This window comes from Danio rerio, chromosome 11 (assembly GCF_052040795.2).
Source record: "Danio rerio strain M-AB ecotype USA chromosome 11, GRCz13ab, whole genome shotgun sequence".
NCBI classification, from domain to species: Eukaryota; Metazoa; Chordata; class Actinopteri; order Cypriniformes; family Danionidae; genus Danio; species Danio rerio.
Genome location: NC_141031.1, coordinates 47,746,939 through 47,771,571, shown reverse-complemented (window position 1 = coordinate 47,771,571; position 24,633 = coordinate 47,746,939). Strand labels below are relative to the sequence as shown.

General features: G+C 36.6%; 2 protein-coding genes across 3 annotated transcripts in view; both read left to right on the top strand.

Annotated features, from left to right (window-relative positions):
* Positions 1-24,633, top strand: part of tomm20b (translocase of outer mitochondrial membrane 20b) — a 575,852-nt gene that overhangs the window by 304,556 nt on the left and 246,663 nt on the right. The window lies entirely within an intron of this gene.
* Positions 692-18,619, top strand: eif4a3 (eukaryotic translation initiation factor 4A3). 2 transcript variants are annotated; one of them, NM_201078.1, is given in 12 exon segments: positions 692-954; positions 3,794-3,866; positions 4,305-4,371; positions 5,401-5,463; positions 5,759-5,891; positions 7,173-7,253; positions 9,612-9,753; positions 11,060-11,198; positions 11,471-11,586; positions 14,734-14,841; positions 17,572-17,699; positions 18,426-18,619. In NM_201078.1, coding segments are annotated over 12 exon segments (1,221 nt in total). In that variant the 5' UTR covers positions 692-800; the 3' UTR covers positions 18,443-18,619.

The following is a 24,633-nucleotide window of genomic DNA, read 5'->3' as shown; positions in this document are numbered from 1 at the left end:
CTCTCTATAATGACTGTTTTTGCATTATTGTGAGGGTTGGATTTAGAGTTGAGGTATAAGGGTAGATGTTATTAAATACACTAATGCGTAATTTAATAAATAATTGGAAAATGCTCGTTTTAATTACTGTTTTTACATTTTTGTGAGGGTTGGGGTAGGAGTAGACGTTAATAAAATACAATTTAATAGGTATGTAATAAATAATATGAATAATACTCTGTATAATTACTGTTTTTGCATTACCGTGAGGGTTGGGTTTAGGGAAATGGATAATTTAATAAATAATATAAATAGTTCTAATAAACTTTCGACCACAGCTGTATCACTTTTTTATTAAGCTCCAAAACAATCATTCATTCATTCATTAATTTTCTTATCGGCTTAGTAACTTTTTTTAATCTGGGGTAGCCACAGCGCAATGAACCGCCAACTTAGCCAGCACATTTTTTACGCAGCGGATGCCCTTCCAGCCGCAACCCATCTCTGGGAAAAGCTCCAAAACAGTGTATACAATACAAACATAAACATGCAGTAACAAATAGGCAAAATATTTATATTTAACAATAAAAAAAACATATAAAAAAGGGAGAAACAACTAAACAGAGACAGCTGTATCCTTTTTTGATTTTTTCAGCTGTATCCTTTCTAGCGACGCCCGGACTCTTGTGTGACGTCACTGCGCGTCTCCTGCTTTGTGCGTCACCGGTGCGACACACGCGGCTCCTCCGTTCGGCCTGCATACGCGCACAGTCGCGCTTTCATATTTGAACTCGTAATTTACACCGAAATCCGTCACAATTATGGCCACCGCCGTCGTTCCCGTGAGGAAGAGGATCCTGAAGGAGGAAGACATGACGAAGATTGAGTTTGAGACGAGTGAAGAAGTGGACGTGACGCCGACGTTTGACACGATGGGCCTGAGGGAGGATTTACTGCGCGGGATCTACGCATACGGTAAAAAACACCACAATAAGCCTCCATCATTCACGAAAGTTATGACATAAGCGGTTATAGAGCGGTATATGAGGGTTATTATGTGCTCTGAGCACTATATGTACAGTCCTGATCAATACATCTATGCTACACCGATCAATACCTGCAGTATTACATTGTTTACATGATCAACAGAAGACTGAGGGGTTAAAAGTGAATTATTTTACTAATTATACTCCTAAATTCGACAACAAAGCCTGTTAAACATGAAAACAACAACTGTGGTTGCGTGTGTGAGATGGAGACAGGGCTTTTGTTTACGTTCTTGCATATATAATCGTGTATTTATGTAGTTAGATTCATGTAGTGTTGTTGTTATTATGATAATATGTCGGTTGTTGTGTTTGATGGTTTTGGTTATGGTGTTTGATTCGTGCAGTGTTATCATTATGATAGTATTTTGATTATGGAGACTCAGTCACTAACACAGTAGTAGTATGCCAGTATCCTTAAGACATAACAACAGACTTTATTGCCATTGTTGTAATACATTTACATTTAGTCATTTAGCAGAAGCTTTTATCCAAAGCGACTTATAAATGAGGACAAGGAAGCAATTTACACAACTATAAGAACAACAATGAATAAGTGCTGTAGGCAAGTTTCAGGTGTGTAAAGTCTAAGAAGGAAAGTACTAGTAATTTATTTTTTATTTTTTTGGGTACAGTTAGTGGTATATCCAGAGAGGCAATTGCAGATTAGGAAGTGAAGTGGAGAATAAATAGTTGAGTTTTTAGTCGTTTCTTGAAAATAGCGAGTGACTCTGCTGTTCTGATACAGTTAGGGAGTTCATTCCACCAATGTAATAAAACACAAGGTCGCGTTAAAGAATTATATAAGAATAAACAAAGATGTTTGGGGAAAAAAACTGCTTTACAATTAAAACACAATTATCTATATATTTATACAATGCTCAGCATAAACGAATACCCATTTTGTAAATTCATATTTTCCTCCAGTTCTCAGAGAACATGGGTAATAAATTTTGGTGAATTTAAACAAAACAGATTTAGTAAACGGATCTATTTAAAATTATATTTTAGTCACCAAACATATTTAGAAATGGAAAGGTAATGCAATTAAACTCAAGCAAAATGTTGAAAAAAGAACTAATAATTTTTCAACACATTTGTATATATTTTTAGTTTTTCTTGATTTTTTTTTTGTTGCTATTTTTGAAATTTTTATAAATTTTTTTCTTAACGTATAAATTTGGGCTAATTCATCAACCAAGTTATTTTGTTAGATGATCTTCAGATTTGGCTTCAGTACTGACTAATCTAATGTATATGCACAAATATAATATTGTAAGGCATTGAAAACAGAAAATATCAATTTAAGTGGTTGATTTTTGAGGGTGTACTCGTATATGCTGAGCACTGTATATACATAGATCATGTTTTTTTTGTGGGTTGAAGATGAAAGTAACTAATAATAGTAATATTAATAAAAATACAGCCCTGAATATGATCTAAAGCTTTTAATAACAGATAACGTTGAGATAAAGTTGGCTTTTTATTTTCACATTCGTTCAGTGACAACTTGTTCTTGTATTGTTTACCATGATACTTTGAATATTTAGTCTGAAATCGGTTAAATATGACTTTAGAACATCTTTAGCGATATTTAATCGACTGTAAACAGTGCTGTGCTTTGATGGTCATTGACTGCTGATTTTACTATTTAGAATTTGCTATATATATATATATATATATATATATATATATATATATATATATATATATATATATATATATATATTGCTAAGGATGATGTCCGAAGCTGTAAATATAAAACCAACTTTATCTAAATTTTTCCAAAAAAAAAATCAGTTCTATACGGCACTAGCTATTTTTTTCTGCATGAAATGAATTTAACTGACCATGAATTAGATCCATTTAACATTCCGCTGTCCAGCATATTTAATAGATGCACAGGTTAAGATAAAACAAAATTACAATACAACAATCTTCAAATGTTTTTTACCATTCTGTGTTTATTAACATGATGTATTTTTAATTGACATGTAACATAATCTATTTAATAATAAACCTAATAAATAAACCCATTGTTCTTTCTCTATTGTTGTTAATTATACATTTTGCAGCTCTAGAAAAAATATCGTCTCATTAAAGTGGTCATTTTCATTTCTTTTGTTTTCAACCCAAACTAACCAATGATTCTGTGCAGTGCTCGAATGGTAATGATGCACATCGGCTGCTTTCCACATTTTGAATATATTAAATAATATTGCAAATATTGAAAGACTTTGATCTGACAAAAACATTGAATTATTTAAAAGATGTGCCTCTGAATTACGACGTCAAAACCAGTTTTCCTACAGAGCCGGACTCCTGTCATGCCTTTAATTCTTCAATAATGAGCCATGTTGTTATCAAGTTCACTCCTTTCTTTCTTCACCATATCCGTCTTATTGTCCCTCTTTTTAGTTTCAGTTATGATCATAATTTTTTTCTTTCCACTTTATAGTTCCTCCTAAGAATGTTACGTGTTCTCCACATATATTTATAACCATTATAGGAGCTAAAAATTAACGAACATGCAAAAAAAAAGTTAAATTTACATTGTATTATACTCTATGCAATGCTGTATTCCTTGATAAATAAATAAGTGTCTCTCATTGCATCTATATAATCAATAAACCTCCAGCCTTTCCCATATTATTGCTGTAGCTGACTCCAATAAGGGCCGACACATCAGTGCATCTCCAGTAGACATCTGATAGTGTTGCTGGGCGTCTTCAGTATATACTGAATTTTCTGTGTTTTTCTGCTGTCAGGTTTTGAGAAGCCATCGGCCATCCAGCAGAGAGCCATCAAACAGATCATCAAGGGCAGAGACGTCATCGCACAGTGAGTGAAAACTGCTCATAATGTGTGGTGTGCAGAATATCGACACCGCGCCTCTAGAATTACATTGACATCAATATAGCATTATAAAGCAGAATTTCCTTTCTTGCTTTTTTTGTTTTTGACATTTCCAGTAAGTACAACTAGATTTAGCAATGCTTGAACATTTTAATGGAAAACTTGACAAAAACTATATTCTGCTGTTCAAACACACATTTAAAGACAGTTCATGAACATTTCCTCATCATTTACTCACTCAAGAGCTTTCCATCTATAGTTTCTTCTGTTGAGCACAAAAACTAGATAATTTGAAGAATGCTGGGAAAAACATCCATTGACTTCTATAGTATTTTATTATTCCTACTATTAAAGTTCTGGATTAAATACCTGCTCTTGGTGTTTTTGTTATGTAAATCGTCTAACAGAGTTTGTGTTGTTCAGGTCACAGTCTGGAACTGGTAAAACAGCCACCTTCTGTGTCTCAGTGCTGCAGTGTCTGGATATACAGGTACGTCTGCGCTACTCATTTACAGCTAATTGGACTTTTCATCGTCTTCTGAATTGGGTTTAATATATCATTCTGTTTATTGTTTGCTTTTGTATAAATATGTTTATGTGTAATTTTATTGAATTAGTTTATTGTGTGTTTTTGGTAAAAATAAGAGTGCAAGTTTAAAGCAGTGCAGTTGTTAAAACAAGATATATTTACTGGAGCTGCTAAATTAAATACTTGTTTTATGAGAAAAATTTGTATGCTCTGAATTATTATCTTTTAAATTATTATTATATTATTTTTTCCAGGAATGGGATGCTTTAGAAAACAATAAATTGCATGAAATCCAACCTGAAATTTCACACAGAATTTTACGACACTTTAACAATCGATTTGATCAAGTCGTTTTTACCAGATGTCGTATTGGGCATACGAGAATAACACATGTTCTTTTGCTCCAAGGTGAAAACCCTACTCAGTGTTTGTGCTGCAAAACTCCTCTTACTATAAAACACATTTTACAGGACTGTCCTGCTTTTACTGATTCCAGATGCCTTTTTTATGAAATGAACTCTTTGAAGGACATTTTTGACAAAGTTAAACCAGAAAAGATTTTAGAATTTTTATCATGTATTAACACAAAAAATATTATTTAATTTATGTTTTATTTTGTCCGTTGATTTTTTAATTGTATATTTATTGTTGAAAGATTCCTGCCATGAAAATAGCCCTGGTTGCTGACATGGCATGAAATAAAAAAAATACATTACATATAATTTTTTCCAAGTTTTGGCTTGATATTTTATTTGTTTTGTATTGTATTTTGTTTTGCATTTTTTATAAAGTGTCTTGTTTTGCGTGGGAAAAAGTGTGTTGATTTAAGCGTTTTCGTTTTTTTTTCTTATATTTTAATTTGAGTTATTTAGAGATTTTTTTTACATTTTATTTCATGCATTTTCTTAATAAAATATATTCTTTTGTTCATGTTGTAAATGTATTTCATGCTTTTAATTAACAATAACTGTGCACCCTTTATACTGTTAGGTACGAGAGACTCAAGCGTTGATTTTGGCTCCAACCAGAGAGTTAGCAGGACAGATCCAGAAGGTAACATCAAGATTTAGCTTTATATATATGTATATTAAAATGTATTTTATATATATATATATATATATATATATATATATATATGAAAAGTAAGTCTTAAACTGTTTTAGATTTTTTTTAACATTATTTAATGTATTATTTATTGTTGTTGATGTCTTTTTATTGTTACATAAACCTGTTTAATATAAAAAAAAACTGTGAATTTTATTAGTTTTTTTCATGAATTAGCCAGGTAGCTGATACGGCAATACTTAACTCAATAGCTGAATATTAACCTTATGTGGTGGTTCTCCAGGTTCTTCTGGCTCTGGGCGACTACATGAACGTTCAGTGTCATGCGTGTATCGGCGGCACAAATGTCGGTGAAGACATCCGGAAGCTGGATTACGGTCAGCATGTGGTGGCAGGAACGCCTGGACGTGTGTTCGGTGAGTTTTCTCCATCCGTCAGCATTAATGTGATGATTGATGTTGCCACTGGCCATCAGAATGCCCCATAGCCTGTTTTTTTTTAATCACTTTTATAAACCCACTTGTTTTCATGAGCCTGTTAGGAAATGTTTTTTCAATTGTGTTTCTAATTTTCTAGCTCATTTTTTGCGTCTCTAGTTTGTATAATGTTAGGTCAATCTTGTGGCTGTTTTTACCTATGTATTGTTCAGATTGACTCCCCATTGCAACCCGGGCTCATTGTGGAAATGTAGCCCCGCGGACGTTTCTGCGGACCGCGAGATGCGTCCCGGGAGGTACGTATTCGAGCGTTTTTTGTTTTCGCGCATCTGCGAGAGGCCGTTGTGCGTGCTTTTTCGCGTCTCGGGTGCCTCTCGGGAGCGCGCGCCGTCCGCACCCGCGCGGTTCTCGCGCAAAAAGCTGCCGAATCGGCTGATCCGGCTGCCCTCCTCTTCCTCCTCCTCCTTCCCTAAACCCGAGCGACGGTTCGCAAAAGCCGTCCAGGGAAAAAAAAGCCCTCGTCTTCGATTTCGACCGCGTTTTCGGATCCAGCCGCATTCTCGCCCTTATTTTTCGGATTCTGTTTTTTGTATTACCTGATTTCCGGAACCGCTGTTCCCCGGACTCGATCCCGGTCGTTGTCCCCGCGGCCGGCTCCTCCTCCTCCGGGGCCTCCGCTCCGCCGACGCAACGCTGTGAGCTAGGCGGACAAACTGGTTGAATTGGGAAAGCCCTCCACTCGAAGGCGAGCCGTCAGCTGGCGAACGCGAAGAGGAGGAGCGGAGCGACGCCACACCGCCCTGCAGCGTTCGCTCGAAAAAAACTAAACGCGTCCGTACTTGCCTTCGGCCTCGTAAATCGCGGTCTCCATAAACGTCCGTGGGGCTACGTTTCCAGAAAGAGCTTGGGTTACCCCATTGGGGATGTTGGTGCTGTTTTTGCTCCTTTGACCTTCCTTATAAGGACATTTATTGATTGCAAAGCCATGACAGGCAGCAGATAATCATGCATTCTTAGTTGTTTCTGGTTTCCCCTGTTGGCATTAAGAGATAAAATGTGTCATTTTTACTGCTGATCATCAGTCATCAGCATTAACCCCTTAGGTTAAAAGAGTTTCTGGCTTTATTATAGAGTTCAGTGAAGTAACACAGTAGATTATAGTGTGTGTGTGTGCAGAAATACTGTGTTTACTTTGTCCTGGGAGCTCAGGGGTGCATTTATGAGTCATGCACGAGTCTTATTTCCCCTTCTGTTCCTCAGACATGATCCGCAGGAGGAGTTTAAGGACTCGCGCCATCAAGATGCTGGTGTTGGATGAAGCCGATGAGATGCTCAACAAGGGTAAGAGGACAAAATACTGTCGGATTGGCAATAAATCATATCTGTGTCCTTGTAATTGGCTGTATTATGATGTGTTAAGTTGACTTTTGCAGCATGAGATGGAAAAAACTGGCATTGCAATATTGAATTTTTCTGCAGTACACGTCGTGATATTGAGTATCATTTCACCACATGGCTCAATTGCTGAAATTAGGGCTGCACAATATATCATTTCAGCATCGATATCGCCATGTGTGCATCTGCAACAGTCACATTACAGGATGTGCGATGTTGGGTTGGGATCAGTTCAGCACACAAGACATTGTGAATTTTAACTATAGTCTGTCAGTGTGAAAGATATGCACTCTGATGTGTTTTTTAAGGTCTGCAGCTAAGATTTAAAGCAAATTAAAATCGTTTGGGAGCAAGAAATTATAAAGTTTGCCACTTGAACAAAGACTGTTGAATTATTTCTCAAATGAAGACTATACAGTGTGAATTTCCATTTAATAATTGAATTTCATGACCTCAATATTGTTAGATTCCATTAAAAACCATACAGCGCTGTTTATTTCCTTTTTTAATGTTTGTGTTATTTCGTTATTTGTGCTTTAAAATATCTTGACTTAAAAGGGTGGTCCACTACGATATTATATTTAACTTTAGTTAATGTGTTATGTTGCTGTGCGGACATAACATCTCTGAATGTAAGATGCTCAAACTTTAATGCAGAGGGAGGCATTGGCTTCCACACTACAAAACAATTCATCCGGGCTAATGAGGTCGCAAAGGTTCCAGGTTAAGCACATTCAAAGCGCACACACCTCGCGCAGCAAAGGGGCGTGGCTTCAGGCATGTTAGTAGAAGTTAAATGCCTCCAAAAGCTGCTGTTTCCATGGATGGTGTTCTGTTTCCCTATTGGCTTTCCAAGGGACGTGACAGAGAGAGGAGTGCTTACAGTTTAAGTTTAATTATGTTCCAGAATATTATAAAAAAAAGATATAGCTCTCTGTGCAAAGCATTTCACAAAGGACAGCTTCCACAATTAGTCGCAGTTAAGTGCTGGATTCAGCCTATAATAAAAGAAGAAGCTGTGGATTGTGAGCCACAACCTGTAAGTACTTCTTTTTTTTTAAAATTGATATCCTACATGCGTAATTTCCAGCGTATATTGTAGGCCATGCATATAATAAACCAAATACAAGCATTGATGAATACAGTAGAGCAAATAAAATAAACAGCGCTTAATAGCTTTCCTGGAGTCTAACAGTATTCAGGTACAAAAATTGAATAGTCAAATGTAAAATAACACTGTGCATTCTTTATTGTGTATACATAAATACAGTTAATTATTCCTAAAAGTTACAAATGTTATAATTTATTGTGCTTTAAACTGGCTTAAAATATTCACATGGGGCCTAAGAGTGCATGCAAATGATGCATTTTTGGTAATATTGTGGAGTCACTGCAAAGTAGCCATAAATCCTGTGATGTGACGAATATTGCGATATCGATGCTGAAACCGTATGTTGAGCAGCTCTAGCATGGGATATGTTAGATTTGTTAAAATGCATTAAATTTGATCATGTATTTAAGTGTTAAAGAACTTGCTCTGTTGTGCATTCGACAGATATTAAGTTGTACACTAAACGTTCAAATGCATGCAATACACTGCGAAAGCACTTCAGCATTGCAGAAAAAGGTTAATAGGCGCCACCTACAGGAAGAGACTGGATTTGCATTTATATTCATAATCGTGCTTTTCAAAATGAATGTTTTAAATGAGAGTCTCAAGATTCCTTCGTTGATTTAAAAGTTTGCTAAAGCCCAACATAATGTATATATAATTGTTTTGTAATTCTCTTCTAAACCTTTAGTAGGGGTATTCAGGTAAACCGTTCTCAGGATAGACACATGAGTTTTAGTAAAGTAAATACCTCTTAAGACCTTTTTAAGACTCTTTCAATACATTAAGGCCTTATTGCCACTTTAGGTTTTCCCCGCTAGCATTTTAACTTGCAGTATGTTTAAAGAACGCACAACTAAAGAGACTTAACTTGTGATGACTGCAATGTAATTCAGAAAGCGTTAAGACTCTTGAGTTGTGCTTTCTTTAAATATAATGCAAGCTAAAATGTTACCAGTTAAAACCTAAAGTGGAGATAAGGTCTTAATGTATTGACAGAATCTTAAAAACGGTCTTGAGTTTAACTCTGATTCCTGTATATACCCTGTCAAATCAAATTGCGTTAAAGTATATTATTTTACAAGCTCATTATACTGCCTGCCTAGCCCTAAACCATGTCCATAAGCCAGAGAGGATGTGTGTGAAGCAGTGAACGATGTGTTAATTCCTGCGTGTGTTGTTTGCACACTCAGGTTTTAAGGAACAGATTTACGACGTGTACCGATACCTGCCGCCGGCCACTCAGGTGTGTCTGATCAGCGCCACACTGCCACACGAGATCCTGGAGATGACCAACAAGTTCATGACCGACCCCATCCGCATCCTGGTCAAACGGTGAGAGCTGGAGTACTGACGTGACAAACTGATTTCACATTAAAAACGTCAGATTAAGGAATTATTTGTGTATATTCTGTGCTGTTTATGAGCCTCAGAACATGGTGTGTTTGAATGGGTGTGGCAAATTCTAGGCTCAGAAGTACACGCCCATTGCTGTGTTAGTTTGACAGTTTTGCATATTAACAGGGCAATTGAGAGGTAAAGTCTAGATGGGATACAGCTGCAGATACACACATCAAAACAGTATAGTTTTTGCGACACCACACAACAATAATTTATATTTTTACGTTATTGTGAGGATTGGGGTTAGGGGTAGACATTAATAAAATACAATTTAATTAGTAATTTTAATAAATATTATGAATAATACTTAGGATATATGAAGAGGTAGACATTAAAAAATACAATTTATAGGTAAATTAATGAATGTAAATATTTCTCCTTAGCTGTGGCTGTATCTCTTTTAGCAGCAACCCAATATAAACAGTACATTTAGGCCACGCCCCCACAATGTGAAGAACAACCTAAGCTACTCGATTAACTTTCTGTCGTGGGAGGATGCCTCCTTGTCTTTTGACTAATAAAATGGTTAAGCGATGCCTAAAAGTTGCTTTGTGACAAAATTAAATGTAAACAAGCAAAAAAATCCAAATCCAACTTTTATAACCTGTCGACCCCAAAATATTAGTGTTTATGGACACGAAAGTAGAGGTCAACGTCTTGCAGAATGATGCAACACAGATTTACAAGATTATCCAGGCATCATTTTTATCAATATTCCTAAGAAACAACTATGGTTATCAGGGTTTTGAGAGACTTATTTCCAGAACCTTTACTTTCTTTGTTCCTCAGTGGTGAAATGATCTTCCAGAGTCTCTAAAACCTCTCAGTGCTTTGGAGGAAAGTTTAATTATTTATCTCCTAATCATCTTTATATAGTATTACATGCATGTTTTAAAATGACAGAGCATTACATTTATTTAATAAAGAAGTTAACATTTAAATGTAGCATTTTACTATGCTTTAAGGTCTCAATAATTTTAATTAATAGCATTAGAGTTTTTCTTTACATGTTGACCCTAAAATGGGAAAATGTTGCATATTTTTAGTTTTTTTTTATAATCAAACTAAAAAAACATGCAATCTTAATATATTTTGTCTGAAAATTCCATAAATGTGTTGTAAAAATGTAGATTTATTTGATTTTAGTGTCTATTTTCCAGTGTTAACTTGTTTATCATCACTGTGTGTGTTACTGTGCTGATGAGCGCTGTTGTGTGTGTGTGTGTGTCTCTGTCTGCAGTGATGAGTTGACTCTGGAGGGCATTAAGCAGTTCTTCGTGGCCGTGGAGCGAGAGGAGTGGAAGTTCGACACTCTGTGTGATCTGTACGACACGCTGACCATCACACAGGCCGTCATCTTCTGCAACACCAAACGCAAGGTCAGTCAGATTTACAAGCCAGTGAGTGTGAACCATGAGCCCTCATTTGTTTTAATGCATAATAATGTACTGTTTGTTTTGGTTTGTATTGATTGATTTATAAATTATTAATGTAATAGAGAGATCTGTGAGGGGTCAACTCATTTATGCTGAGCACTGTATATGTGTTATAATCGTGCCAAAACTGCAAATTGCATTGAAGTTAATAATTACTATCAAACTGTTTGTACGCCTGGCCATTCTGCATTTTCATTGTGTGTGTGTGTTTTCAGGTGGACTGGCTGACAGAGAAAATGAGGGAGGCGAATTTCACCGTATCCTCGATGCACGGAGACATGCCTCAGAAAGAGCGAGAGTCCATTATGAAGGAGTTCAGATCTGGAGCCAGGTAAACACACAAACACACACACCTTTGCCCACAGCCCCTGGTCTGAGTGTGTGTTCTAGATCTTTGTTGACATTATTAATAGGCGTGTGATGGTACAGATTGCTCACGGTTTGTTAATATCACAGTTTTAGGGTCACTTCTGTGGTATGGTTGGGTATATATGATGTGTTTAGTAAAAAAAAACAGGATGCTGTCAAATAAAATTAAAAGATTATCTTCAAGCACTAATTAATACAAAAGTGCAAAGATACTACTAACATGAACTAATATCTAACTGTAGTTTTCAGTTACATAAACTAATTAATCTAATCAAACAGAACATTGCATGCTGTAAATAATCTTTACTGATTTAATTAAAGGTTAAAGGGATTGTTCTCAGAGACGCAAAGTATTACTTTGCTACAGCAATCCACATGTAAAAAGCTTTTAGATGTGTTTTTAGAGGCAAAACGGCTTTATAATTTGATGTCTACTTTACAAATTTTGTCAGAAGTATTGAAAAATGCAGGTCATATTCCTCATGTAAACATAATGCCACCTGGTGTTCATGTCTGGTGCTGCAGCCAAAACTAAATCTCACTGAAAGCTTTTTTTTTTTTTTCCATCTTCAAATTTGGAGTTTACTTTGTTCAGATATTTAGCTTTGACTTTGTAAATTTTAAGCTGAAACAGGTTTTGTTAATTATATGTTTTATATGCAGGGCTTGATATTTTTTCAGGGCAACAACTTTTTTCCATCACCAGCCACTGTGGCTAGTAGTTGTCCAACATTACTGGCCACTCACCATTTTCACTAGCCACAATTTTATTGTTGGGAAAATATATTTTACATACATAAATATGACTTGGACATGCTAAAATTACTTGATTTAGGTTTTGCATTATCTTCACATGCCTCATCATGATAGACTGCACACGACGTGACTGAAGAGCGAGGAGAGATCCGGGGGTGATAAGGGACCGGGTGCTTGACTTATTTGAGGACCGGGAGGGAGACGCACGATTTCTGGGATATTATCACTCGTTTGTGGCCATTATGAGTCCCGCAAATGCATAGAGACTCCCAGAACTTCCGGGAGACTTGGGGTGTCTGAATATCATGTCTAACAACTGTAACGAGACGCGATCTAGCGGCACAACCTTGATAAAGACGTACACTGCTCTCTGTCTCTAGAGCTCTGAGAGAGAACCGTGTGGCTGTGTGTGTGTGTGTGTGTGTGTGTGTGTGGGGGGGGGGGGTCATGTGATGTATGTTTTCGGTGGAGGGAGGGTTGTTCAGAAATGCTAAGTAAACATGGTGTGGATGTGGATCATTTTCGTCCTAAAATGCCATTTTAACACTAAACGTATGAGTGTAAACGGGGCCTGAGTGTGTATTTTTCGCAAGCGGGTTTGCAACGGGGGTGGGGCGGAGCATTGGTGATGACGGCTCAGCATCGTGTTGTCTATTGGCCATCGGCGATTGATGATGGCATCGTCTATCGGCCCAATCCTACTTTTTATTCAACAAAATATGCACAGTAATCTGTCCAGGCTAAAGGTCCCAGATCACCAGTTAACTACACATAAATGGGGAGTTAATCTCCCATTAAAGCCGTGTTATTGTGAAAAATTAGGAAAAACAGGTAAAAAAAAAACATACCGTGTGATAATGAAAGGATGATCACACACACATGGTTACTGTTAGACCTATAAATAATCTGTTCAAGGAATGGTTGAAGCGAAGGCAACAGGTGCTGCTTACAAAAAGACAAACCTGGAGCTCTTGAAAGCAGCAAGACTCTGTGTGCAAGTTCGTCACTTTTGGTCTAGCCCAGTGGCTCTCAAACCTTTTCCATCAAGTACCACCTCAGAAAAAAATTTGTCCCTCCAAGTACCACCATATGACCAGTGTTGAAGTACAGTAGCTTAGTAGGCCTAATTAGGCAGATACAGCTCTGCACAGTTTAAAAATGTGGAAGATTAATTACTATGATTAAGAATATTTATTATTATCAGCCACTTTAAACCTTATAAATGGTTTAAACATTAACACTGTTGTGCTTGTATGTAAAAAAACAAAATAAAATGTCAACGTGTAAATTGAAATCTGCTTTTAAAAGTTCATTAATATGGTAGGCTACTGATCTTAAAGCAAAAAAAAAATCTACTGTACTTAAATGTAAAGTGTTAACCTAAAGTATCCTATTCATCAAAACCTGGAGAATGTTTGGACCTCATAAATATAGGCTATATGTCATCATATTCATATATGAACCATTTTTGATGCATTTTTAAATATGTTGCATGTACATATGACATATCGGATAACTCTGTGTATCACTAGAAGGCAGCCCGCGTACCACTAGTGGTACACGTACCACAGTTTGAGAACCACTGGTCTAGCCTACCTGAAAAAGAACTGATCGCATCAGTTGTGCTTCTAGGCACGGTTGCTTCACGCAAGGAAACTGGAGCGCGCACACGTTTTAAACAGTTGCACGCATCAGCTCAGCTGTTAGCGCGAGTGATCATCCTCTCATTCGGTATTCAGCTTCTTTCTATTGATCGTGCAAATGCATTTATTTGTCAGTCGTGTTGCTTCACAATTCTAAGATCGGCTTTGCATGCATATTGGACCATCCTTATTGCTGAACCCTGCTTTTAAGAATTATTATCCGGGAAAATTATGTTTAACCAGCCAAATGGCTAGTGGGAGTGTCTACCCTCTGAAATCTACCCTCATTTGACGGGTTGGCGGGTGTTAATGTCAAGCCCTGCTTATATGTAATATATTAAAATGTACCTTTATTATTTTCATGAACATGAAGGCACATAACTTCTGTTTTATTTACCTTTTTGATCTTATTTTCACATTAATCTGACATCGCTCTTCTTTAAAGTGAGACCCAGCTTAAATCTGTGCACTAAAGATTGACATTCATTTAAGCTGAACATGTCGTTTATTTGTTCAATAAGTGGGAGTGACAGTTACGAGGGTAAATAATATCTCTTCATTGATAACCCATGAATAGCCATAAGTTGCTGATGTGGCGATAAACACAAACAGGATGAGGTGTGTTTCTCTGCATGCCGTGTTCTGTCCTGCAGTAAAGCTGATGTAGTGCGATGTTAACTCTTCATCTTCTGTTTGTGTTTGTGCTGCAGTCGAGTGTTGATCTCCACAGACGTTTGGGCCAGAGGTCTGGATGTGCCGCAGGTTTCCCTCATCATTAACTACGATCTTCCCAACAACAGAGAGCTGTACATCCACAGGTACACACACAGCTCAGTGTCATGATGATAAAGCCCCGAGTGAATGCACACTAGGGGTGTCAAAATTAATTGTTTTTTCGGTGCACCGCGGTGCAGACGTGGACAATTCGGTATCGGTTCGGTAATAATCATAACAGGTTCTTATGTACTGACGTCATTTATGTCCTACGCGCTCTGTTGCGAGGGAGGTGAGCGCTGGTATTTACAACACTCAGGAGCAAACTCAGGGCCGGCCCGTGGCATAGGCAGTGTAGCCAAACACTATACATCCAGGGGGCGCCAGAAATCTGCGCGGTTCAGTTTTGTTTTCGATATTCCTGACACGTTTAGTTATAGCGGCAATAACTCAAAAACCTCTTACCCTAAAAAGATCTAAAGTGTGTTTCCTACAAAAAGACAAAGCTGGTTATGTTTCACAGCTGTCTTTCTTTTTTTCATTCAACATTACGACCACTGCTCCCTTTAAGCCCCCCGCAATATGTGTTTAGCCGGTAGAGCTCGTGCGGAGCGGAGCTCTCAGTAAGGAACCGTCGGAAAAGTGCTTTTTTTTTGCTCCGCTCAGCACAAACCCTCCCGGCTTAACGCATATTGCGAGGGCGTGTGTGTGTGTGTGTGTGTGTGTGTGTGTGTGTTTGGTGCTCTCTATGTTTGTGTATGTGTGTGAATGAGAGACAGTGTGGTGCTGTGTGTGTTTATACAGACAGCTTGTTATAGCCTCCTCCCAAAATGTAACACTGTGTATGGAAAGCATCATCAATGCACCGAGATGCACAGAGATATTGAATTGAACCGAATCGATGGCATGATAATCGTAACCAAACCGTGAGACCAGTATAGGCGCACACTATATAAAATAAATAAATTGCAAACAGACCTAAAATGTTTTTTTTAGTGGTTAACATTTTATCAATTCGTAAGCAAACTACAGAACAGAATACAGATTCCCTGTACAGAGTAAACTTTATATGTGCTTTATATTACTTTAATATATGCTGCTTAATGAATTGCATGATTGTTTTTTACATTCATAACCCAATACCTAAACTGAACTGCTAACTGCAGTGTAAAACCCAAAAAGTTAAGATATCTCAAATGGGGATGGGTAACGAAACTCGGTACTTTATCGGTATCAGTGCTACATTATAAAAGACTGAAGTATTGATGAGCTTTGATGTTAATGGTTCTCCGATCGGTGCTGGAGAGTTATTGCTGAGTAAACATTACTGACATTAGCATAATTTAACTGACCAACCTTTTCTAATTTGCTATATTTGGTATTCGTTCTCATATGAGAAATGCTTGTGTTTCTGGGCAGTGTAAAAGCCTTCACAGTACTCTGCTGTGCACGCACACACTCAGCAGAGGCTCGCGCCAAGCGCACACACATAGATCGCAACACCACGGTGTCCCCGGGGTTGTAAAAGGTAGGAAATGAAATTAGCCAAAATTAAAGCCATTAAAAAGTATTAAAACGTAATAAAATAAAATCAAATTTTATTCTAAATTTTGCGTGGATTTATTTATATGTTGAGAGTAGGACCTGAGCGCTCTCATGTGAAGTAGAGTACAGGTGCACGCTCAAACAAACCGGCGGGTATCCGGCTGCCTGCTGCCAACCATATAGACGAGCTCACCTATGATTAAGTAATTAAATTAAAATATGGGAAAATGCACGTATTTGGATCTCAGGCTGGAGGACGCAAGATTGAAAGACTCGCCTATGCCTGTAGTTAGCAACAACCGCGAGGCTTATTGCCACGTCTACAAGAAGACGATCATACTGCCGCTGTATTAGTTCATATCAGCTGTCAATCACTGAAGGCTTTCCGCTGCCAGATGACGCAGAGTTTGTGTGGGGAATGCGGGAAATGCAAACGGGGAAGAGTGAAAAGTACCGATGGCAGCGATTATGTGGTGAATGTTGATCCGCCAGACGAGATCGATTGAGTGTTTTCGGAGAAGGTGCTCGAATCTCAATGTGTTGCATTCACTGCGTGTTCAGCGCTATGTCCGCTAAATAAAGGCTTGTACACACTGTCGCTTTTCATTTGCGTTTACCGTCAGCGTTTTACGAGATGTTTTTCCATCTTCAAACCCAAGCGATTTTCTCTGGCCTCAAACAGAAGAGTATGCAAAATCACTGCTTGACGTTAGATGGCGCTACACAACTTTAAGCTTCTGACAACACAACAAGAGGAAGAGAGGAAGTTCCACGTTCATATCGCCGCTGGGCATGTGCGCTCGCAATGACAGTGCGCTTGAGCGCCTCCAAGTGCTGTTTACTGTAACTTCAGCAGCTCCCTGCACTTGAACAAAAGTCCCGATCTGATTGGTGGAGAAGGTTTTGACGCAGCACGTTTTTTAAACTGACATACAAGTGATCCGCTGATGAATCGTGGCTTTAACATGCTCCAGTGCCTGTATCTGTGGTTACACTCAGTAAACAGCGATGAGTTCGGTGAACTGATGACCTTCACGGCCAATCACAGTCATTTCTGTGGAGCATATGAACACAATGGCAAATCAGTGCTGTTTAGGAACGCGCTCAAATGTTAGCGAGAAATGATGTTTATAGTATTGTAGAAGTATCGATTGGTACCAAATTCTAACGTTGAGACAACACTTCAAAGACAAATTAAGAAATAGATCAACAGCAAATAAAAGCTACAGTTATGATCTCTACTGGGTGTGTGATTGCGTAGTGATGATGTCATGCGTTTCTCTGCTCAGGATTGGTCGATCGGGTCGTTACGGCAGGAAGGGTGTGGCCATCAACTTTGTGAAGAATGACGACATCCGTATCCTGCGTGATATCGAGCAGTACTACTCCACACAGATCGATGAAATGCCCATGAACGGTCAGTACCTACTTTCATCATTAATCTGATCTATTAGTTATTAATTTTAGAGCAAGACGGAATAGGAATTAAGCTAAAACAAATGCCCAAAAGACAATCAAATTAAGCCCAAACACAAACACGAGCAAATGCATTCAAATCTACATTTATTTATTGCTCATTCACACATATTTTAATTTTAATGTAAACTGCAGATTTAATTTGTGCTGTTAAGATTAATCATGATTAATTGCATACAAAATAAAAGTTTGTTTACACAATATGTTGTGCTGTGTACAATTTTTGTGTTCGTGAAAATACAAACCTACGTAAAATAACATGTATATTGTTTTTATGTTATGTATGCTTGTATTTATATGTACATAATACATTTACACAGAACACACAATTTGTAAACAAAGATTTATTTTGTGTGTCTGTCTACATAAAAATACATACATAAATTCATTTTTAATAAATATTATTATTTATATATCTAATTATTTATGTAAATATTTATAGCATAATGTGTTTAGATGTATATAGAATATTTATAAGGATAAACTCAAATATTAAAAAGCATCTGTGCAGTTGTATTTGTACACAATGCATTTACACTGAACGTGAATATAGAATGTAAATGCACCTGTTTCTTTTGTGTTTGGGTATTCTGGATGAATGTTTTGGCAGCTCTATATGTACTGCTGCAGGTGTTTACTCACGCTCTCTTCAACTCTTGTCTTTCAGTGGCTGATCTGATCTGAGAACAGAGATTATCCCAGAACAGTTCTGCTTTCCTTTGCATCTTTATTTCCCATTTCCATTAGTAATTGCCTTTTTATTTTCTATTTTTATGTAGTTTGAGCGCTCTGATGTTACAGGATCTGGTGTTCAGATCAGAGCTTCCATTGGGTTTTGTAAATAAAGAATCTTTGTCTCCATCTTTGAGCTCATCTCTGTTTTATTCGAGTTCTTTATTGTTTACCGTACATCAGGACTTGAGATTATAGATTAGTTGCATTTTAAAATAAATGTTAAATTAAATGTAAATTAAGCTTAGTAATATCATTATTTTTATTTATTTATTTATTTATTTATGTATTTATTTATATCTCTATTTTTATTTTAACCTGTTGCCAAAATAATTTTTTTATATTGTTTTTATTTAGTTTGACTTGGGTGCATTAAAATATCTCACAATATTAAAATATTACAGGATGGGTTAAAGATAAGCATAATTCAATTTAATCTCTAAATTGATCATATTAAATACAATTTCATAATTTTTGAGTCGGTAATGCAGGCAGTATAGGGAATATTCACTATGCCACTCGTTTTTAATGCCTTGTTACTCTTCACCCAGTCTCTATACACTCCACAGGCACATTTAACCACTGAAGAATAATACAAAAATGACAAAAACAAGACCACTGGAGCAATCAAATCCTAACTATTGTAACCCTTCAGTGTGAATTCAGGAAATTCTAACTATTTCCTCGTTATTATCATGCCTATTTTTAACATTGGCTGTTTATTAGTCTTCATAAATTAGATATATTCTGCATGAGGATATCCTACATCCATAATCCTACAAATACCTCATTTAACTACTACTACCCTGTTAACTATTAATAAGCAGCAAGTTAATTGAGGCAAATCATGCTTGAACCATAAATAAATTTATTGTTAATTATTACAACAATGTACAATGATAGTGAAATGGTGCTGGATATTTATGTTGCTCAATCTGTGTGATGAGGCTGTGCCTTTTAGAAAGATTCATATAGATTCATATATCAAGATTAAAAGAGAATGATAAAGCTGTTGAGTTATTTTCCACTTTAGGATGTGTATAGTCTTCTGGAGAGTCATCGCTCTGGAGTTTGCAGGTATATTATTGCTATTATATTATTTTCCTCAATATTGTTTTACATTAAAATGGTTTATTTTGTCGGTAACACTTTACAATAAGGTTGTATTAGTTAATATAAACGCATTTACGAACATGAACAAACAATTAACAATATTACAGTGTTGATGCTTGTTAACGTTACTAAATGAAAATAAAATCATTTATTATTAGTTCATCATAACTGATGGTGCATTAATTAGTCAACAAGCATGAACTCTGATGCTCACAATAATACATTAGTAATTGTTCAACTGTGATTAATGCTGCTCAAGTGTCGTTCATAGTTCATGTTAGTAAATTCATTAACTAATACAACCTTATTGTAAAGTGTGACTGTGTGTGTGTGTTTGTTAATGTACTGATGAATGAATGCGTCTCTGTGTAAGAGTGAAGCTCCAGCTGATTCTCTCTCACACACGTGACTGTGGATGAGCTGCTGTAACCATGGAGACCATAATCACTGACACCATTCACTCACGCCGTCTGCTATAGAGCTCATTTGACCTGCTTTTTCATGCTGTTTATTAATCTTTATCAACTTAAAGATTTACACACACACACACTGTAAAAGCGTTTAACAGTTTCCATATTCTGTGATTTGCAGGTGTTTTCAGATTATTTGCGGGTATAAATTGCAGTGTGTTCGCTGTGCTCTGTCTATTTTTGATGATAAATCTAGCCCTGCAGTGATTTTTATATATATATATATATATATATATATATATATTCAGTATATTGTGTATATATATACATGCATACATGTAGTTGAGAAACTATGGCTAATGGACAGACGGCTGCTTCTCACTCAGGGCTGCTGTTTATGCAAATGAGATGGAGAGATGGGCACTAGTGGGCGGGGCTTTCCTCCTCTGATGACACGTACAACAAGAGAATGTCAATCAAAGTGTTTCTGCCGACTGATTTCATCAAGTTTGATTGAAACAAACACAATTAATACATGATGAGCATTAGAGGCTGGATATAATCACACACTGCGGACACACAACTGGGTTTACATTCCCCCCACCCCACCCCATAATGGGTCCTTTTTAAAATATTCAGTTACTGTGTGTATGTGTGTGTGTGTGTCTGTCTGTGTGTGAGCGCGCACGCTCTGCCCTTTGGTTAATCAGGCGTCCCACAGTGATGATGCTTGAGTGTTTCTGTTTGTGTCTCTGAGCTGATTCTGGATCAGTCTCTGCAGGAGGGTTGAACCCTGTCCCAAACTGATCTGACCCGACCATAATATGAAAACATCATGTGTTTCTTCACGTGCGTGCGTGCGTGTGTGTGCGTGTGTGTGCGCGCGCGCGTGTGTGTGTGTGTGTGTGTGTGCGTGCGTGCGTGCGTGCGTGCGTGCGTGCGTGTGTGTGTTTTCGTGCTCATCAAACTGCTGGATCCTGTGTGTGACACTCCAAATCATCATCCAACAATCTGACTGAATGAAACAGGCCAGTTACTGAATCTGGAGACAATTAATAATAGTCATAATAATGATGATAAAACTGCTAATAATAATAGTGCTAGTGTGGCACGGTGGCGCAGTAGGTAGCACAATCGCCTCACAGTAAGAAGATCGCTGGTTTGAGTCTCGGCTGGGTCAGTTGGTGTTTCTGTGTGGAGTTTGCATGTTCTCCTCGTGTTGGCGTGGGTTTCCTCCGGGTGCTCCGGTTTCCCCCACAGTCCAAACACATGCGCTATAGGGGAACTGATCAACTACACTGGCCGTAGTGTATGAGTGTGTGCAAGAGTGTATGAGTGTTTCCCAGTGTTGGGTTGCAGTTGGAAGGGCATCCGCTGTGTAAAAGACATGCTAAATAAGTTGGTGGTTCATTCTGCTGTGTATTCTAGATTAATAAAAGAACTAAGCCGAAAAGAAAATGAATGAAAAATAGTGGTAATAATAATAATGCTAATAATAAAGATGATGATGATTAAAGTTATTATTTAATATAATAAAAGTAGTAATATTAATAAATGCATGTGTTTTTGTTCTACTATGTACTGTAAAATCATCTTATACAGTATGATATGATGAGATTATATTAGAAACAATATTAATGTAATTTAGAGCTGAAGCTGACTTTTAGACAAAACAACATATACATTTTTAAAAATTAATAGTTTACAAATTAGTTTTTATTAAATGTTTTTTTTCATGGCTCTCAGTACACCAGTTAAAACACCACCAGTGTTCCCAAATTAGCAATTTTTAGCAGCTTTTCATTTTACCCTAGCAATATATATATATATTTTTTCTAAAATCACCTCGCAACAAATCTAGCAATGTTAAACATTAATTTGGCAACTTTTAGCAAGTTTTAAACTGACTTATAAGAGCAGTGGCTGCAGGCTTCACTCAGTAGAGGAAATCGTTAGCTCAGATTGTTTTTTTTTAGAACTGTTAATTTACCGGTGTTTGTTAACATGTATAATTGTTGGTAATTTAGGTAGCAATAAATTCCAATAGTGCTATAATTGTTGTCACTTTCACAGATGTGTTCAAAAAGTGTTTGTACTTTTAAAAATATATCTATATTTTTCATACAAATCTAAATGGACATATTTCAAACAATGTTTTTGCTGAGATGGCCTGTCAATTTGAGAAAACATTCATTGTTTTGTATAATACATAAAGATGTAGTTTTGAGTAGCGATTATGCAATGACAACTTCTCGCAAAGTAATATGTTAAAAAAAACTATTTATTGTGCATCTGAATGTGATGTTTTTAATGTATTATAGTACATGGCACCTTAGAGAGTAGAGGCATGATGGGTTTACGCTTGTCAGATACTACGTGGTGATGTCATGGTTATGCAAATTAGTGTGTGACGTCATCTGACAACATTTAGCTACTTTTCGGGCGGGCTTTAGCTACTTTTTATTGGAAAAACTTGGCAACACTAATTCACAATCACATTCATTTGTATTGGGTGGATTTAGAATTTCCACAACTAGTGCAGAGCTCAGGGATTGAGAGATTATAGTTTATTATTATTATTATTATTATTCTTTTAATTATTAGTTAATTTTAATCTATTAACTTTATTACTGGAAAATTACTCTTAGCAAGAGGAAAAGTAAGGTTCTGGTTCTGGAAATAAAGCTTATTAACAAGCTTGATGGCCATATTTAGTACTCATTAAATGTTTTTGAAAATAAATAATAAATTAAATGAATGTATAGCTGTAAAGTTGTCAAAATTATTAGCTTTTAAATATTTCCCAAGTGTTAATAGACATAAGTTATTTTCAACACATTTCTAGACATAATACTTTTAATAACTAAATCACTGATTTCTCTTTGTCATGATGACAGCACATAATATTAGACTAGATATTCTTCAAGACACTAGTGTTCAGCTTACAGTGGCATGTAAAGGCTTCACTAGGGTAATTAGGGTAAAGTTAGGGTAATTAGGCAAGTCATTGTATAACAGTGGTTTGTTCTGGAGACAATCCAACACTAATATTGCTGAAGGGGCGAATAATATTGAGCTTAACATGGGTTTAAAACAATTAAAAACTGCTTTTATTCTAGCCCAAATAAAACAAATGACTTTCTCCAGAAGAAGAAATATTAGAGGAAATACTGTGAACAAATCCTGAATCTGTTCAACATCATTTGGGAAATATTGAAAGAAGAATACAAATTCACAGAAGGGCGACTTCAATAAAATAAACTCAACTGAGGCTGTTTGTATTATTCCTATATTACTGTAACACATTACTGTATATAATATATTATAGTTATTATTGATGGGCATATCACGCATTGGTCAGCCCTGTGGTATGTGTGTATTGTGTGTCTGATAGTATGTACGCCTGTCTGACCGTGACCAGCAGAGATTATCCTGAAGCCGTCTGCTCTTTCCCAGATCCTCAACTCTTTAATCACAGATCCTATTAGTCCACAGTCTCCCAGTGAGCGGCCAGCACACCGTCAGAGAGTCCATCTTGCTGAACACACTGTAGTCACACCTGTAGTCACGCAGGTCTGTAGGTGAGTCATCAGGCCTTGTAGAAACACTTGTGTGACTAACATTTTCTGCCAGAGGTTTATTATAGAATCATTTCACCAGCGAGCCTTGACCTCCAGTTCAGCACCTTGGACAGCAAGCAGATTCTGCAAGACTAACTGAACATTTAGCAAAGAAGTTCACAAGAAAACCCCGAAACCCTTAAATGCATCATTACCCAGCAGAGATCGCTGTCTGGCGTGTGCTTTTGCATCTTAGACTTTTATTTGTGTTTGCACATTATTAATATGAGTGTTAGACATCTGTCAGATGTTAAATAGAAAATATTTGGAGAAGCAAATGTTAGTCAAACTTTTAAATTCTTAATCCCCCTATTCTGATTGGTTATGCAGTTTTAGAAAAAACTATAGTAATTTATAGTGAATATCGTAGTATTGAACCATGAAATAGCATATACTGGAATTGATCTGTTGTGGTGATTTTATAGTTGCCATGGTAATGTAGTAACTGATCTGTTGTGGTGATTCTATAGTTGCTATGGTAATATAGAAACTGATCTGTTGTGGTAATTTTATTGTTGCTATGGTAATATATTAAATGATCTGTTGTGGTGTTTCTAGTTGCCATAGTAATGCATTAATGATCTATTGCAGTAATTCTATAGTTGCCATGGTAATGCAGTGATGATCTATTGCAGTAATTCTATAGTTGCTATGGTAATATAGTAACTGATCTGTTGTGAAAATTCTACAGTTGCCATGGTAATTTGACGATTCGGTTGTTGTAGTTTAGTAATTAATCTGTTGTGGTACTTCTATTGTTGCCCTGGTAACATTAATTTTAGTATTTGATCAATGCAGTAATTGATCTATTGTGGTAATTCTTCTGTTGCTATGGTAATACAACAACTATACTAATTAATCTGTTGTCTTAATTCTAGTTGACATGGCACTATAGTAATTTATCTCTTGTGGTAATTCTATATAAACACAAAAACCCAACCCAATACTTAAAACTATATGGTGTATTATACTGCTTACTGTTTACTGTAGTGAAAGTATA